Below are 18,177 nucleotides of genomic sequence, written 5' to 3' on the forward strand. Positions count from 1 at the left end.
GCTCTGACGTTCGTCATCATCACTAGTCCGTTTTGGACGGGATACTTGTCCGTTTACACCTGCTCCATCAATTTGACTCACATGCACTGGGTCCTGGCCGAGGTCCTGGCCTGGAATTTGTTGCTGGGACTCGTTTGCCTCGTTCTCTACTTGAAGATTTTCTTGGAATCCAAAACTCTGATGCACCAGTACAGGACCAATATCACCGCCACTCCGAGTCACTCACGGTCAAATTCCTCAACATATCCAGCAGAAACAACGCCGATTCCGGTATATAATTATTATCGATTGTTTTGCATCATTCAAATTGTGCTGTAAATGTAAAACAGCCTATTACACTTCTGGAAACGCCCTGAAAATGATGGCCCCCTATTACAGCAATGATTATCTCGGGGTTGGCCCATTATTCATTTCCAATACCCAAAATATTTTAAATAGTTTTTTTTTATTCACATATCCCCTCTTTTATTTTTTGGACCCAGACAAAAGCTTGAAAAAGGCGTTATCAGGGCGTTATCAAATGAAAATGTAAAGCCAGTTGCATTAAACAGCATGCAACAATAAAAAAAAATTAAACCATCGCAATAAGATCACTTATCTCTAACTCGGACATAAACCTTTTTATAGCTATATGCGCTTTTATTATTCCATCTGTTGGTTATCTTTAATTTGATACGTGGACGCATGAAGTGGATTGGAACATTCAGGAAACATAAGTTGCTGAGACGTTCGTTGAATTTGCAGAGGCATTTCGATTTTAAAATGCCCAACGAGGAAACCTTCATAGAATCGCCAGTGCCAAAACTCAAAATGAGTCCGTCTGCTGCTGTAAATGGTCAGCAGCAGCTGCTGTTGGCCGGGAAGCGACTGCGCATTCTGGAAAATCAAGTCATTCTGAGAAAAGGAACGTTTTACGGTCCCGTCGTTCGCGGAATGTGGAAGGACGACGCGGGAAAAACGAATCAGGAAAAGGAAGTCGCAGCGACACAAATGAGGACAGCAGATTGCCAAGAGAACTGGATGGACATCATTCAAAAACATCAAAATGGATCCCTTAATCACGATAACGTCCTCGAGATTTTCGGCTTCGATGACAATCCTGGTGGTTCGTGGAGGTTAGTAGTTTGATATCTTTAAATCAGTTTTGATTAACCAATCACTCAATCATTGGTGCATGACATGTTTTGGGTCTATAGATATTTTGCTGTTGAATTGTTCCACGCCACACTGGAGCAATTCTGCAGCCGGCAATACCACACTGGACGAATGCCATCAGACGCCAAAGTCCTTTGCCAAATCGCCAACGGGATCGATTATCTCCATCGAAAAGGATTGGCTCATGGACAATTGAATCCCAATACCATATTAATAGCTCAGTCAAATCCGGTGCAGATAAAAGTGTCAGAATTCGGACTGAGCCGACGCATTCGTTCGCAAACTGATGAAAATCGAGTCTCTGAGCCCAATAGTAAAGGCATTCAAGAGGAAACCTCTCATCACGGTCTTCTTCAGCAGTCGACATCTAAGGACACGCAAGACACCGAATTGATACAAGTAGGCCTATCAACCAAGTCGAGATCGAAAGACGACAGCAATGAGGAATTAAGTCATCCAGCTTGTTGGATGCTGCCCGGATCGTGGTCGTCCGACGCAGATGAAGACGGAAGGGAAATCATTTCGTCAAGTCCAACGGTTCACGGCGACGAGTTCGCAGCTGGATGCATTTTATTTTATTTTTTGACACGCGGATCACATCCTTTCGGGCGATCCATAAGCGCAAAGGCATCAAGCATCTTGGAAAACGTCGCAAAAATGGACCCGGTGAATTTGAAAAGTATAATATTTCAGCTTGTTCTTTTCATTCCAGTTAGGCCTATATAATAAATTCCAATTGACTTTTGGGCTGATTATTGCAGAATTAGATTCCAACCATTTTGCATTTGAATGTATCAAGGATTTAATTGGAAAACCACCAACAGATGGAACCCAACGTTTGCGAAAAGCTGCCGATCAATTCAGCGATGTTCTTCCGCGTAATGCAAAAATAAAAATCAAATAAAAATAATAATAAAATTTTAAAATTATTTGTTCCTTCAATTGTCTTGACATACAATTTTTCAGTCAAAATTAACGAAATAGAACTCGGCCGTGGAGGATTTGGAACAGTTTACGCGGGGACTTATGAAGGGAATAACGTTGCCGTCAAAAAGATTCCAATTGCGTTGATGAATCATCACGAAACCGAAGATCAAAAACGGGAAGTGGAGGAGCACATCCGGCTGGATCACGAAAATGTCATCAAACTTTTGCACTTCGAGGAAGATAAGGACGTGAAATACAGGTGGCTATATATATGTAGGATTAACGGGGATGGACTTTCGACATTTTTTTCATTAAAATTAAATAGTTACTTTTCTCGGCAACCTGAATAGTAGTAATATTTCACATATTATTAGTTTTTAAAAACATAGTTATTATGAGAAAATCCGACAAAATCTCAGGTATTTGGTGCTGGAATTGTGTGCCGGGACCCTGACAGATTATTGCGATGGTAATAACTACAACGGACCGGAATTGCCGCCGAATGGTATAGTCTTGTATCAAATCGCCAGTGGATTGCACTACATCCACTCCAAAGAGTTGGTCCATCGCGACGTCAAACCGGACAACATCCTCGTCTCAATCACAACACCCGTCCAGATGAAATTGTCCGATTTCGGATTAGTCAAGAAAGTGAGTTCCCGAGGGACATTTTCACAGAGTAAATTGAAAGGAACCTTCAATTGGATGGCGCCCGAAATGTTGGAGCTTTTAGCAGATGACGACAGTCGTGATACCACGCCTAAGGAACTTCCGCACGGATCAATCCAAAGCGACACATTCGCGGCCGGCTGCGTCTTTTTCTACTTCCTGACTGGCGGTAAACATCCGTTTGGCAACGACGTCACAGTCCCGGCCAATATTTTGCAAAATAAACCTGTAAACCTGAAGGAACTCGTCCGCCAGCTCAAACAGCAAAGTAAATAATAATATTTCCTTCTCATTTTCCAATTTTGATGAAGGTGCGTAATATAGGCCTATCAAGTCAAATAATTATAATGAATTCTGATCGCAGATATGCAATCCGACGATGAACTTGTTTTTCTCTACAACCTGATCGGGAAAATGATTCAAAAGGAATTAAAGGAAAGAATGGCACTGCCAGATGTCATAAAAAAATTGGTGGCGATATTACCTGGTAAATCCATTTTTTTTTTTAATCTTAATCGAATTCGCTTTTGATCAGTTTATATATTAACCGAAAAAGGTAAATTTAAGGAAGTTGTAATGCCAATATTGGAGGATGCTGGATATTGCGTCAGTCGTTTCCACCCGACCGATCGGGTACTAGCCTGTGGCGTTGCCGGTAAAGCGATTTATTTGTCGACGGCCGATTCGTCCATTCTTTTTTCTTATTGGAAGGAGGACGAAATTTTACTTCAACATGGAAAAATCAAAGAAATTCAACCAATGGAATGGAATGTAAGTATATAGAGCCTTTTAAATATATCCCTTATATCTCTGGTTGCATTAAATGATGTGATATTAATACAGATATCTATTTTATTATTGCATGTATGGTCTACATCGAAATGAATTCTAATTTTCAGATGGACGGTACCCAATTGGCTGCCATCTGCAACAGTGATGAGTGTGACGTCATTGTGTGGAGTTATCCGTTTATTGGCGAAATTCTCTTTCAGATGAATCTACCAAAATGGATGGATACAATTGAGTGGAATCCCTTCAGACCCAACGTCTTCGCTATTTTCAATAGAGGATTGGTAAGTTTTTCTCTTTCCACTTGTAGTGTGATACACGTCTGATCGTCTGACCAACTCTCCGCTCATTCTATTTTTTTTTGACAAAACATTCGATCGGCCATTTGGCATTTCCTACGCATGATTAATTGATTATGTAATCGCACAATTATTAACTTTGAGTGATCTCCCACTCGAAGGGGCCAAAATTGGTGGAGGCTCCAGTGCTGAGAAGACAATAGAAGTCGACAATTTCAGTTTTATTATATTCTTTTTACATTTCATTTTTGGATATGCATCAGCTTCAATCACCACCTCGTTTTAATAGTCAATTGGTCAATTCATTGAAGATTCGCAATTTTCTTATCCTCAACAATTTTTTGTTTCTTTTCTTTAGTCTTTTCAGTTTGGAGGAAAAAAAGTTTTTCTCTTCAGTTCTTCGCCCGTCGTTCATCAAAGAAAATTTCACTTCTGCACAATCGCATGCAAGAAAACGATCGGGAGTGTCAAATGGATCGCCGAGAATCGACTCGCTCTCAACTTAAAAAATAGCGATATTGAAATTTGGGAAATTGACGAATCGGCGGCAACCGCAAAATTCGTTAAACGGTTGGGATGTGTGAGTTAATAATATATTTACTCATTGATAATATTATACAAGTCGTTGTACAGCGTCATTCTCTTTCACTTCGTTATGTGCAGGAGTGGATAACAGATATGGTATGGGATGAAAGGACAAAGTGTTTGGCCGCTTGCTCATGGGAGGGATGGATAAAGGTAATAAAATGTCGCCTTAGTCACTGGCGCAATGCTGATAGGCGCGTATCATCGCGTGAACTTGTCCGTTTCCCGTATATAGATTTGGCCAATGGATAGCGAACAACCCGTTCACACCCTCGAGGTTGGCGGCATTTGTTGTAGTTTGACTTGGTTGACGAACTTCGAAAAAACCAAGGGCAAGGCAATGGACGACGCGGCCAGGCAATCACCGGCACATTTCATTTTGGCCAAGTGAGTGTATTTAATTAATTGATAAACAAACGGGTACTATATGTGTGAATCGAAGGAAATAAGTGACGAGGGAATGAACGCGTGAAGATCTTTTATTATTGTCATTTGATATTTTTCATTCAGTGGACTGCGCGATGGGAAGATTGTCATTTGGACTCCGCTGATGGAAAAGGCAAAGACAAGAATTCTCAGTCAACATTCAGCCAGAGTAAATTCGATGTCGTTTTCACCCGACGGGCGGTTTCTCGCATCAGCGGACACGGATGGGATATTAGTAATCTGGTCAACTAAGGTAATTAATAAATGTATAAACCATATATAAAGGTTTAATATTAGTATTACGAATAAAATCAATTAAATTCTATATACGTTAATATTTTAGAACTGGGAATCCGTTTTCACTGGCGAAATAAAAGGACGTGGATGTTCCCTATCGTGGATGTCTCCATCTGCGGATGTCCGTGATTACAAATTAACTTTCGACTCATCTGATGGCAAGGTATATATATAAATTGGATATGCAATTTTCTTTACAGCAACTTTTGACAATAAGCGACTTAAAAAGTTAAAAGTTATATTGTTGATTTCCTAACACTGCCAATATGTTGTGCACCTGAATTTCAATCCCAAATTACAACTAGATATTCTATTATATATTAGGTCCGTGTCGCAGAATTCACTGTCGGACAGAGTCAAACGCCAACCGAAGGATCGAAAACTTTTCTTCTGCACGTGAACAAGTCAATCAACGACCCTGTTGTGATCCGGCCCAAACCACCAAAGAATATGTGTTGTTATTTCTTATTCGATTGTTACAAAAGAAAATTAAATAACTAACGAAATGAAACGCGGTGAAACACCCCATGCATTTAAAAATATTCATGTGCGGGTTATCCGTAATGTTCAGTGAGTCGATTTTCTTTTTTCATGCCCATTCGTAATTTCTTCCTGACAATAAAATCCCAATAGTTGTTTTTTTTTTACTAATTTTGTATTCATTTATCGGTATACAACTATAGTATATACCACAAGTACTTCACAATTCGACCACGATGCGATCGTGATGGCCGTGAATGCTGTCCAATCAAAGTCTCATGACTTTGCATATGGTGTCGGCCCATATATAATCAAATGCAAAAAGCTTTCTATTCTCTTTCAATGCCTTGGAGCATCTCCTGTCACCTGATCGCCTGATCGCGTGTGTCACGAAATACAAATGACGGCCAAAAATATATAAATGATAAGTGGGCAGCTGCTGCCGAGCACGCGCGGTTATATGCGCTGTTGAAGCACATCATTCCAGTGCTAATGCTGTCGCCAACTGATTTCGATTTGCTGCCCATGTTGTTGTTGCCTTGCCATTTAGGAAGACCAAACCGGACTGGAATTTTCTGCAGGGTCCGGTTAGACGTGATTACACACTCGACTCCATAAATGATGTGGTCCAACCGCTCCTGGCGTTTGTATCAACCGCTTCCAATTCGCATTGACAGTCAGTTTACCTGACAGGTGTTTGTAGGGCTTTTATTTTTTTTTGAAAATGGGATGGATATGAAAACTAATCACCTTTGCCAAATACTCAAATACTCAATAGAGTGTCAAGTTATATTTAAAGCGGTAGACGCCGTTGGCGATGGACTACAATTTTATGGAGTCGAGTGTATTATTACTATACTTGACCAGCTATAATTGTGTGGTGGTGTTCTTGGCCGTCAGGGATAACTAACGCCTTTCTTTCCAGTCATGGATTTGTCGAATTGTGATTGCTGAGAGATAACATCGGTCGGGATTTGTTCACTTCTCTATAGCTTTGAATCATTCTATTTTCGTATAAGGGAAATTGAGTGGTATTTTTATTTCGTAATTAAAAGTCGTCAGTGGCAATAGCAGTTTATTATTGGAACAAAAGGATGACTTCTCTAGTCAGGTATGATTTTATTCTGATTATTATATGGCAATTGAATATGTAATTTGATGATGTAATTGTTGTCGACAAATTATCGACTTCTCAATTAGCCTGAATTAACGGGAAAGAATGTTAAACAAGGCAATCATTTTACATGTTTCACTATTGTTATTTGAGGCTAATGAGACACTATATGCGCGAATGTATCCGACAATAGCCGCGAGAAAATAAAGTGCCGTTACATTATAAAAATAAAAATTCATTTATTTTTTTATTTTTTGATAAGTCGAGAAGGTGTGGATGCTGAAGTTGGCCAATCGAAAATTGTAGCTTCCGGTCTCAAGAATTCCCGAAACAAATCTTCGATCGGATTTATTTACACAGCCGTCAGAAATTTGTCCAATCAACCGACATCGCCACCGTCCATTCCCAAGCCGATTGAGGTCAAGTCTCATCAAAAGGAAAAACCTGCAGCTCACGATGGGAATGAATCAAAACCAGTGAAAGTCCAGACGACAGCCGAGTCACGAGAAAGGTATTAAAAAAATCTGACCAATTCCTATGCAAATACGACACGCGGTTTAACAGTATTAATTACCAAATAATTAAATAAAAGTGGAGAGCTGGAAATAAGCGGCTCATCAACGGTTATGGAAGAAGCGAAAAAAGAACTGGAATCTCTTTTGAAACCCTCCAAAGTGAAACTGAATCAAGTCGTGGCAATAAGGCAGAATTTGCGAAACGAAAATCAAATTACTTTGGCAACTAACCATCAGCCAATCAATAACCAAATGTCACTGATGCCGTCGTTAAGTGCTGGCCAAGATAGTGGACCACATCATCCACATAATCCCTCGGAGAAAGCCATCAAATTATGGAAAGAGCACGGCAAGTAAGTCAATCGAGTTCAACTTTTGATTGGGAAAAAATTGAACAAATGAAAATGCAATAATTCCAGGCAGGCTACTGTGGACATGCTTAGTGCTCTATACGGCATTATTTTGGTAGTTATGGGCGTGGCTTTTCCTACTTCTCAAGTCATTTCCATCAAGATCCCATCTCACTACTACGAGGTAATATAAACAACCGCAATCAAATTAGTCAATTATCCAGATTTGCATCGTTTTTCACCACAGGGCTTCTACGCTTATCTCTACTTTGTGTCCATCGGTTTCTTTGGTTACATTTACGTCCTCTTGAAAACCCAATTCAACTCGTTTACGTGGAAAAGAAGTAAAAAGATATTAGCCCTTCGTATAAACTATATACTGTGTGCTCTATTTATACTTTTCATTCAGGTTGGCATCAACTGGCACTGCGTCACAATAAGACACCCGAAACAAAAGCTGAAGACGATTGCGCCTTTGATGAAAATCGAGTTTTATCCATGGAGGATATCATGACCAATCGACTCCGGGTGACTCTTGGCAAACAACTCGATCCCAGACGAAATACAAATCACGGATCTTTTTACCTACGCATGGGAGCCGTCGGTGAACATGACATGTTTTAAAAATAAAACCCGCCAGGAGCACTTACCAAAATTATTATCAAATTCTATAATATAACATGTACGGTACTATAACCTTTTTAGTATTTGGAGTTGGCTCAATGATCTATTCGGGACTGGAATTCGCCCAATACTTTGAAAGTTCGTCCAATCCGTTGTGCAATGACGTCATGATTGCAGTCCAGCCAGCCTCTCGTATGCTCTTCACCTTTTTCCAAATGTATTTCGTTTTCCTGAACGCAAAGGTATAATGGATTTAATCATTTAAAAGCGCTTGAATTGATCACACGACCTTTTTGGGATAGATTCAAATCATCAAGAACAGCAACGTCATTGTGGCTCGTTTCGGAATGATGCACATCGTAGCCACGAACCTCTGCGTCTGGCTCAACGTCATCGTCCAGGAGACCAAACACGAGATCCTCGAGCAACAAGGGGAACTCGGCCATCACCAGGTGTCTGCTGGACACGCTGAAGAGCCCCTACAAATAGCAGGTTGAGTGTTAATGATGGGCTAAAGGTAATTTTGTATACGACAGATATTGATGGAGTCTTTGCATAACAGATGCGCAGACCGCTCCTAACGTTTCATCCGCAGTTGGACACTGGTTGAATCAAACAGTTGGCGCCGTTTTGGATCCTGTCCAGCAGGAAGGAAATCAATTCCATCATCAGTTGAGCGAGCGGTCGTTGTCGGACGAATGCCATCGCTCAGATTTAATGGTATATAAAAAGGACATTGTATTGATTGTAATACTCTATCATAATAACCAAATAATTAATTCTAATTATTATTTAATCAAGGGAACACTGACGCAGAATGCCAGTCCATTTCTGTTTCCATGTGCAATTGAATATTCGCTCATTTGCGCTGCCATCATGTACGAGATCTGGAAGCACACTGGGAAAGATTGTCACAACAGGTTGATGCTGGTCCATGGAATAAACGATTCGCCGGCCGGCACACGAACGCCTAGGACTCCCGGCGGAAGCTATCACCCGTGTTCGCAACGTCGCTCCCCTCACCACTATTCCGTCGATTGCACCAACGCCAACAAGGGCCTATTCTTCGGAATCTTTGTCTTGGTACTAAGCATTCTGGCCATGATCCTGTTTTTCGTCCTCATCCATCGGGAGGACTACAAAAGTGTTGCCATCACCATCATCCATGTGGCCGAGTTCGTTCTCTACATGATGACGTTGATTGCCGTCTTGATTGGAATCAAACAAGTATATTAAAGACAAAATTTTCAAACAAATCTATTTGTGATTTGATTTTTGATTTGATTCAATCACAGGTGAACCAGTTGCAATTTGACACTTCTCATCCGCTGGATCTCGACAACATTTTGCTGATTGTGGCTTTTACTGGAGTCATTGCTTACAACGTTTTTACCATCGTCGGGACCCAGTTCAGCGACCACCCGGACAGGATCTTGGTGCTGATGAACGCCTTGACGGCCGTCGTGCAGGCCGTTGCTCAAACCGTGTTCGTCCTCGGCTCTTCCAAGCGCCATCTCTACACCCGACGCCAGGAGCAGAGCAAACCTGGCCGTGAAGTTATCACTTTCCTAATGGTCACCAACTTTGTGATGGTATTATACACATGAGTTAACCGATGTACATTATATTCCCATTTAAATGACGTCCAACTTGTACACAGTGGGCAATTATAACGTTGGAAAAGAGCCGAGTGGACGCCCATCCGGTGCAATCGCAATTTTTCGGCCAGTGGCCTTGGACTATCATCACTAATATCAGCTCTCCACTGGCCATTTTCTATCGGTACCACTCGACAGTTTGCCTCTGCGAGTTATGGAAGCGCTGCTACAAAATCACGGAGAGATTGAACCACAGCAGTCATCTGCTTCAACAGCAGCAGCACGCCAGCGTGTAGTTATTACACCAGTGTTTTTCCCTCGTCTATACTGTTATTTCTACAGCTTCTCCAATCATTTCTAAAAAGGTTAACAAAATAAAAACAATGTACAAAAGGTATTGCAATGGATTCTCCCAAGGATTTTCCGCTCCTGGGAGATTGGAATGTTATACAACATGTGATGCCAACATTCCTCGAAGTAGAACAATAAAAATCGATTGACAAACTGCATCAAGCAGACAAATTTTCTTTATTCTAATTTTCGGTGGTATAATTACCGGTTGTGTTTTATTCACCTTGATTAGCTATATGTCAACTGCAAACTAGTTTTGCCAGTCGTACTTTTAACCAGCAGTTAGCCACAGGCGATGCACTTGTGAAACATTTTTATTGCAGAAGATGCCGTGTTACATAATTCGTGCACATTGAATTATAAAGAGTGAATGCTCAGAGCACATTCAATCGTAGTACATCCTGGGTTATCGCTTTTTAAAAATAGTCATTCAAGTGTGTTTTCAGTCTAAAAGTCATTCTCTGCGGGTTTATTCGCGTAAGTTTTTGCTTTTTTCTTGTCTGTGTATAGAGGTTGTAACTTGATTACTATTGAAACTAGCATTACATATTTAAATAATCCCGGGGTTGGATTTGGGGGGAGGTCGATTATTGATTCTATCGATATCTTATTTTTAAAAACATGGCTAATTAGAATATTAGTGTCGTCTGCTTCTCGTTTTGTTCACCAGTTTCGAAAAAGTGACGACTACCCATCATCCATGCTCCTTGGTGTTTGCTGTTTGGCGGGTAAATAAAACATAATACAAATAGAATGATTATGTAGCTTGAATAGAAGAGTTAAGTTAAGAGTTACACCTGCTTCAAAATTTGTGAAATGTTTCTGACTAGCATTTATAGAGGCATGCGTGCATCCGAGTGTCCCTGTCGATGCATGGCAATTTGTTTGTACTGTGTTAACTTTTCCTTTGTGTAGGTATTGAGCCCTGAGCCATCATAACCACAAGATATGCCAGTTTTTCTTGTGCTGGTAATGGCCTGGCAACAGCAACAATCTCTGTCTCGCTTGGGTAATGATTTTCGTTACTTTCATTAACAGTCTGTGACTAGCTGCTTTACAGTTTAATGGTGCATGACTTACATCAATGCAGCATATTACATGAAAACCTTAAATTCCCCTGTTAATTAACAATGACGGTTTATCCACTGTCTTATTTTTAAGTATTCTTTAGCCTACTTGTTTTTGCTTTCAAAATTTTTTTCGTAACCAATTTTTTATTTAGATATTCAGCATCCTGCTAGAATTGGAGAAACTAAAGATGTCGGCCGACTATCTCTTCTTTCCTCTCGTTAAATCCCCTCTGTCCTCGTGTACACCAGTGTGTGTGTGTATTCACGAGACGCCCTTTTTCCTGGCCCACCTGAGTGGATTCAGTTCTTCAGCGAAAGGATCACTCGTAGATGCCTCCTGGTCGGATTTCCCAGGCTTAAAGGTAGGACAAATTTATACCTATTCTTCCTTTTTGACTGTTTGGTGGCATTGATTGTAGCCTACCTCACAACTGTGTCTTTGGGTAAACAATCAAATTAAAAATTATTTTAACTTTAAACACTTCAAGCAAAGTGCAACTCAGTGGTTTTTTAAAATTTAAAGAATGACGCGCTGGTAAAATGGGAGACAAATGGGGAATCAATTCTAGAAGCGTGAAGCACTTCCACTCGTCCAGTAAAGTAAACTATGGAAACATAACTTATACATATCCCGATAATAACTCTAGATCCTGAAAGATCCTCTTAAAAGACCTTAATCCTCACGTAAGACGACTTTCTCGACTACAAAGTTTCTACCAATTAATATAAGGACATAACTACGGTACCAATTTTCCGAATCTAAAGTTGGTACAGTTATAGCGTAACTTTGATGTAACTCTCAGCACCAAAAAGTTTCCGATTGAAGGAAATCTTTTATATAACAAGGACTTCTTTGGGGGGGATCTCAAAATGTACCACTGACATTCGTCATCCGGTCAGACGCTCTATGGAAACAGAATATCTCAAATAATAAGATGTGACTTGATTCATTCAATACTATATCGTGTAGAAACGCGATCGATCTAAGCTAGACGATAAAAGTGAAAGGTAATACGGCCCGATACGCCGATATGTTTCAGTGAATGCAGAGCTCTATCGATTTTGTCAAAAAAGCAACAGCAGAGTCGGTTCGTTTTTACCCGCGCTTTTTGAAAAAGTTCGTGAAAAGTTCATTGTCAAAAATTGTTTGTATCCAACGGCGTTTGTTGATCGTTTTGTTTTATTTTTGTACGAAATAGAAATCCTATACTAAGTTTGACGCAACGAAAACGGCCCGCCGTGTATAGGCACCTTAATGTCTAAGCTGGTCTGCTGGGAGGATATTCACACGAATTGAAGTATATGAAAGAGTTAAAAGAAAAGTTCAGTGTAGGATCGATGGTAGTAGTAGAATGGTATGTTGATAGAAAGGTCTTGTCTATACAGACAAAAACTTTCTTAATTTCTAGCAACGTATATACAAGATTTATTCTTAAATAAAACAAAGTTAAACCAAAAAATAAATGTCATCAAAATAAAACAATCTAACGTTTCAGATTCAGTGGCTCTTTCTGTGTTCGGGGTACTGGGCCTCGCCTTCGTATTTGACGTCGGCCACGTATCCGTTGATATCGTCGGCCGTGTAGGTGACGATTTGAGTGCGGCCGTCGGGCAAGGCAACGCGGTAGGATCCTGTAATCACTTGCGCATCCGAACTCTCGTGGTGATCGAAATTGCTGGAACTTTCGCTGTCGGTGACGGCATAGCCGAAAATGTAAGGCATCGGCGACTGCACAACGGAAATATTTGCATATTAAGTTAGAGGCATTTCGTAATGTTTGATGTGTAATCAGAAACCTCTAGGTCGTGACTCGGAGCGGAGTAATCGATCGGAACGAAATGCGCAATATCCAAGTGAGCGGAATCAGCTCCGGCCGCGAGGGCAAGCATAGCGAAGAGCAACCACTGCGAAAGAAATGGAATAACAAATTAATTCCAACAGAACATTTTTTTAAAATTCCGTACAGGATCGCATATCTATCGCACAGAAAATGGGAATATTCATACCTGATGCATTGTTGTTTGACAAAGGAAGCTGGAGAAACTCTGACAGCGAGTTTGATACCTATTTGGCTTTATATATGCGGAGAATTCTGTGTAGTCGCCCAGGGAAGAGATGACCGACTAACTGAAATATCCTCACGCAGGTGATTGATGTGGATGGAAACAGGTATACATCAGCAGCAAAAACAAACCTTTTTTTTTTCTTGTTGGAAAGTTGTTGGCAGAAAGTTGTTTTTTTTTCTCTCCGACCTTATTTTCTCCTTACGACAGAAACCACCAAATATTTTGATTAGCCAACTCGTTTTCGTAAATTTTACTCCAAATCAATTATTCGCAATGATAAGTTATAGTGATTTCACCAATCTTTGTTTAATCTTCCTCTGACTTTCCCTGTAGTCATCATATGTTGATTTCTCTTTTTTTCATCTCCTATTAATTCTGGCCACTTTCTATTAAAACTGTTTTGTTTTTCAGGTTCTGACTGGAGGCTAATGAGCATGACCGTCGCTCAAAAGTTCTACCAGACTCTCAACGTTTCTTTTGCCTGTGATGCCGTCCTCTTTGACGATGAGATCTGGACGACAATTGCGTTACTCACCACGAAGGAAGTCAATTCCATCATCAGTTGAGCGAGCGGTCGTTGTCGGACGAATGCCATCGCTCAGATTTAATGGTATATAAAAAGGACATTGTAATACTCTATTATAATAACAAGTTAATTTATTATTATTATTATTTAATAAAGGGAACACTGAGGCAGAATGCCAGTCCATTTCTGTTTCCATGTGCAATTGAATATTCGCTCATATGCGCTGCCATCATGTACGAAATCTGGAATCACACTGGTAAAGATTGTCACAACAGTTTGCAGCTGGCCCATGCTGGAAACCATTCACCGGCCGTCCAATATACGATTCAATACGTAAAGAACTGTACACCCATCGTATTGGATCAAGTATGTCGAAATAAGCTGACGGTCTTTCTTAGAAATTTCTCGGTTGTGTTTCAATTAGGACCTATAACTCTGGCGAATCGAAAACTGTAATGCACACACAGTCGTCTGACGCAATATATATAGGCTATAGACTGTGGATAATCTTGCGCAGGTTTTGGGGTATTTTGTGCGCAGTTTCGTAGAGGATTTGGCGCCGGGAGATATTGAAGAATGTTTCTAATATTGCGTTGGAGTGCATTCGTCGTTCATCTTTCGGTCGAATTTGGAACCAACTGTTGATAACCGAGCAATGTTTTGCCGCACTCGCTAACCCTTTTTAAGATTCCTACAGTTTGGCCCACCTGCAAGTGATATTGTCCGTCATCGCTAAATATGAATTATTCATTACATCAGCTGACTTATACATGTCAAAGGGTTTTGATTTACTCAACTAGTTTAGTATTCTACCTTCTTTAAATCGCCTTCCCACCCCTACTCACCAAACGTTCTCCATTGTTATATTTTTTGAACCCCTTTTTTTTGAGCATTTTTTTTTTCGTTTTTGAGAGATTACCCACTGCCTAATTTTCCTTACTAGCTTGTTGTCTCTGTCAATATTTTTCATAACCCATTTTGTATTTTACATTTAGACAAACAGCATCCCGTTTCATTGGAAATCTATCAACCGCGTTACGGATCTCTTCTTCCCCTTTCTAAAATCTCTTTTGTCCTCGTGTACACCCACGTGCTGTGTGTGGGTGTATTCACGAGGACGCAAGGAGAATGTAAGGGAGCCTGGTGGATTCAACTTTTCAGCGGAGCACTTGTGGATGCCTGGCCGAATATCTCAGGCTTTAAAGGTAGGAAAAATCTCTGAAATATTTCTCTATTCTTCCATTTTGACTATTTTTTATTTGGTGACGTTGATTGTAAATTTTTACATGGTAAGGAATACGATTATTCCTCAGCTCTGTTTTCTCTTGGCGTTTCTTGTTGACTCAGACAGGGTTCATTAAAAATCTCATTTGTAGAACGACTGCAGATCAGGTCCGCTTTTGTACCTCACAACTTGTCTGTGGGTAAACAATCGAATTTTGAAATATTTTAACTTTAAACACTTCAAACAAAGTGCAACGAGAACATTTCATGACTAAGAGGGACCTGCCGTCACACCGGATTTTGAAATGCAAATGATGAAATGCAAAATGAAATGCAAAATGAAATGCAAAATGCTTTAAATCTTCAGTTTAGTGAAAGGATAGATTATTCCCCGTTGTATCCAATCCCTACAGAATACCTACGATGGTATTATACAATATTACAGGTTACAGCGACCATTCCAATCAAAAGTAATGTTTCTTTAACGCGGGATTTCATAGGCCTACTATAACTTTACCGTCTTTACGATATGAAATTTATATCGTCATGGTTATTAAGCTGCTCACTTATAAATCCCCGACTGATTTTACTTCATCGTTCAATAAGATATCATAAACTCTTCGTGAAATTATCTTATACCGTCTTAAACCTCTGTTTTTCCAACTTACCAAACATTGACAAGCCAAGTTTTTCGTTACATCTCCACTCAAAAGCCATTAGCATTACTTCTTAACTAAAACTGTGATGTTACTAGAGTTCTTCGTTAAACTGTATGATATTGCTCAAATTAGATGATAGTGGACACATTCAATTACGGAACATTTATGAAATGTAGTGGGCTACGCATCTCGGCTTATTGCGTTTACTAGGAAATTGCGCGATCCGTGTTCTTGGTACAATTTCATTAGATTTGGCGTCTGAGGTGACTATATGTGTCTGATATAGGATTTTATTTGAACCAGCAAAGATTATAGTTTCATTTTGTTAATTGACTAAGCTGGACTTGTTATGATTTATTGGTGGCCACTTTGTTTTATTCACCTCGAAAATGTGCTGAGCTGCAAAAGAGTTTTGCTAGTTAAACTTGTAATCAATGCTCTAATAACCATATATGTGATTTTAAATGATTTGATCATTATGTATGATTTTTTCGGATGCTGCGGCCATACTGCGGCGCATGCGACGACACTCATCCATCCGCATACCGTATAGTCCCATTCTGAAATATGTTGAAGTTGTGAATGTAGAAAATTTAGTCGCTGCTCAGACTTGGTTAACAGCAGAATGGAAGACGTGACATCCGCCGAAAATGCGACACTGTCGCACTGGGAAATCCTGATGGATTTCTCCTTATTGTCGCCCAAGTTCTCTTTCTCTCAAAGAATATTCCAGTCGTCGCTCATCATTATCGGATTGTTGCTGAACGGTGTCGTTTTTCTGGTCGTCAGCCTGTCCCGGCAACTTCATTACCCTCGCCACATTTTCTGGGCGGCTATTGCCTTCTTCGAATGCATATTTCTGGTGCAGTGTCAACTGGAACTGATGGTCGTCGTCAATCATGATCGCTTGGCCTGCCAACCTTACGTCGTACTCGCCTCCGTCGACTATTCCGTCCTGTTGATCTACCACTCGATGGCCACCCTGGATCGCTACTTGGCCATCGCCCGCTACGAGTGGTACAAGGAAAGCGTCACCAATTGCGGAGTTCTTGTGTTGATCGCGTTAGCTTCTTTCCTGACATTTGTAATTACTACCATTCCGTTTTGGACGGGATACTTGTCCGTTTACACTTGCAGCCTCCATTTGGCTCATTTGCATTGGGTCTTGGCTTGGGATTTGTTCCTGGGCATCGTTTGCGTCATCCTTCACTTGAAAATCTTTGTCAAATCAAAGAGCCTCATTCAACACTATATGCCAAACTATCGCCAGGAGTCCGTCACAGTCAAATTTGTCAATCACTCGTCTAATCGACAGTCCAGCGCCAATTATGGTATAATTAATCACTACTAAATGTATTTAAAAAAAAAATTGTTTGGCATCACATCAGTTGCTCTCTTGTCAAATTTAGATATTCTTTTTGTAAAAGATTTCACGTCATTGTCACTCTTTTATAAACTTTCGGTAAATAGCTACTAACGTCAATGGGGTTTAATGATAAATAAAATGAGAAGCTTATAAAATACTCTCGTGAAGTTTTTGGCTGTATATAGCTGTTCATAATCAATTAATCATGCTTTCATCTACTCTTGACTGCTTACGTCAAAACGCATATCTAATGGAAAAGTTTAAAAATCATGATTTTTTCTTACAGGTAAAGCTTGCCGCCTTTAGCATTATTAGCCTATGGTTATATAAAAGAAGACCTAATCTTATTTTTTCATTTATTCATAGGACGAGGAGAAGAAACGTCAGCAGCAGCAGGAGCTGAGAGAGTCGTCATCACATTTCCTGAGAATCCTCCCGTTACTTTTAATGAAAACGCGATTCGGCCATGTTTCGGAGATGCTCAAATGACTTCGTACATCGACCAGCTCGACGCCGAATGTTTTCCTTGGATGCCAATGCGCTCGAAAGTCAATCGACTCGAAGTCCGAGCCGCTCTCAACATGTCCGTCAATATTTTGCCGTTTTGGCTGTGCACTTTTCCCGTTTCTTGTAACGTCATGACCCTCTACTGGTGTGTCCGGCTCGAATCCGACTGCGCGTACACGGCTATCAATATCCACGGTCATTTGTGGAACTTGTTCATGCTCCACAGCATCTATAATCCGATCATGTACATGTCAACCAGCTCCGAATTCCGTCGAGCGGTCATTCACATTCTAAGGAAAATGATGAAGGTATTGCGCATTGGGATTCAAACAAATGCGAATTAAACCTGTAGGCTTACTTGTAGTAGTCCATTTTTTTTTAAATTTCTCCTGAGTCATTGCTCATGGCTATATTGATTTGTGCATTTTACAAGGTCCCATCTGTAAAATAAAAGATCAGCAACAGACAATGTTCAGTCTTTTCGTTTACCGGTTTCATCATTCTCCTGTGTATATTATATTCGTTTGCGTTCCAGGAATAATACAAATAATTCCGTTTCTTTCGCTGTATTTCGTTTCC

At 40.2% G+C, this 18,177-nt stretch overlaps 3 protein-coding genes across 9 annotated transcripts; all 3 read left to right on the forward strand.

Annotated features, from left to right (window-relative positions):
- Positions 1–707: 707 nt before the first annotated feature.
- LOC124205455 lies at positions 708–5,758 on the forward strand. The gene is made up of 14 exons (XM_046602894.1): positions 708–1,115; positions 1,197–1,834; positions 1,917–2,033; positions 2,122–2,341; positions 2,502–3,019; positions 3,116–3,238; positions 3,308–3,522; positions 3,651–3,824; positions 4,207–4,419; positions 4,503–4,577; positions 4,660–4,811; positions 4,935–5,103; positions 5,194–5,310; positions 5,472–5,758. The coding sequence occupies exons 1-14, from the start codon at positions 763–765 to the stop codon at positions 5,646–5,648; spliced, it is 3,261 nt and encodes a 1,086-aa protein (XP_046458850.1). The 5' UTR covers positions 708–762; the 3' UTR covers positions 5,649–5,758.
- A 647-nt stretch (positions 5,759–6,405) lies between these two features.
- LOC124205456 (proton channel OtopLc-like) lies at positions 6,406–10,225 on the forward strand. 2 transcript variants are annotated; one of them, XM_046602895.1, is made up of 12 exons: positions 6,406–6,738; positions 7,004–7,252; positions 7,334–7,609; positions 7,676–7,790; positions 7,854–7,950; positions 8,016–8,210; positions 8,312–8,472; positions 8,533–8,722; positions 8,793–8,950; positions 9,032–9,457; positions 9,526–9,822; positions 9,891–10,225. In XM_046602895.1, the coding sequence occupies exons 1-12, from the start codon at positions 6,722–6,724 to the stop codon at positions 10,122–10,124; spliced, it is 2,415 nt and encodes an 804-aa protein (XP_046458851.1). In that variant the 5' UTR covers positions 6,406–6,721; the 3' UTR covers positions 10,125–10,225. The 2 variants fall into 2 exon arrangements, with proteins under 2 accessions (XP_046458851.1, XP_046458852.1); XM_046602896.1 differs by having other exon boundaries at positions 6,423–6,738; positions 7,012–7,252.
- A 593-nt stretch (positions 10,226–10,818) lies between these two features.
- On the forward strand, positions 10,819–18,167 carry LOC124205458. Of its 6 annotated transcripts, XR_006879331.1 has the most exons (8): positions 10,833–10,907; positions 11,095–11,188; positions 11,402–11,611; positions 12,746–13,419; positions 13,728–13,926; positions 13,999–14,208; positions 14,838–15,047; positions 17,458–18,167. XR_006879331.1 is itself a non-coding variant. In XM_046602897.1 (3 exons), exons 2-3 carry the CDS (start codon positions 16,351–16,353, stop codon positions 17,940–17,942), a joined length of 1,191 nt encoding a protein of 396 aa, XP_046458853.1. In that variant the 5' UTR covers positions 14,078–14,208; positions 14,838–16,350; the 3' UTR covers positions 17,943–18,167. The 6 variants fall into 6 exon arrangements, 1 of the variants encoding a protein (XP_046458853.1); XR_006879332.1 differs by having other exon boundaries at positions 10,819–10,907; positions 13,999–15,047; XR_006879335.1 differs by lacking the exons at positions 14,838–15,047; positions 17,458–18,167 and adding an exon at positions 14,360–14,500.
- The last annotated feature ends 10 nt before the right edge of the window (positions 18,168–18,177 follow it).

Source organism: Daphnia pulex, chromosome 10 (assembly GCF_021134715.1).
Source record: "Daphnia pulex isolate KAP4 chromosome 10, ASM2113471v1".
Lineage (NCBI taxonomy): Eukaryota > Metazoa > Arthropoda > Branchiopoda > Diplostraca > Daphniidae > Daphnia > Daphnia pulex.

Coding starts and splice junctions, on each gene's coding strand:
- LOC124205455 (XM_046602894.1), top strand. CDS start 763: ATGCCCAACGAGGAAACCTTCATAGAATCGCCAGTGCCAAAACTCAAA. Junction 2,342..2,501: donor GATAAGGACGTGAAATACAG/GTGGCTATATAT, acceptor ACAAAATCTCAG/GTATTTGGTGCTGGAATTGT. Junction 4,812..4,934: donor GCACATTTCATTTTGGCCAA/GTGAGTGTATTT, acceptor TTTTTCATTCAG/TGGACTGCGCGATGGGAAGA.
- LOC124205458 (XM_046602897.1), top strand. CDS start 16,351: ATGGAAGACGTGACATCCGCCGAAAATGCGACACTGTCGCACTGGGAA. Junction 17,057..17,457: donor ACAGTCCAGCGCCAATTATG/GTATAATTAATC, acceptor ATTTATTCATAG/GACGAGGAGAAGAAACGTCA.
- LOC124205456 (XM_046602895.1), top strand. Junction 7,791..7,853: donor TCCCATCTCACTACTACGAG/GTAATATAAACA, acceptor TTTTCACCACAG/GGCTTCTACGCTTATCTCTA. Junction 8,211..8,311: donor CCTACGCATGGGAGCCGTCG/GTGAACATGACA, acceptor TAACCTTTTTAG/TATTTGGAGTTGGCTCAATG.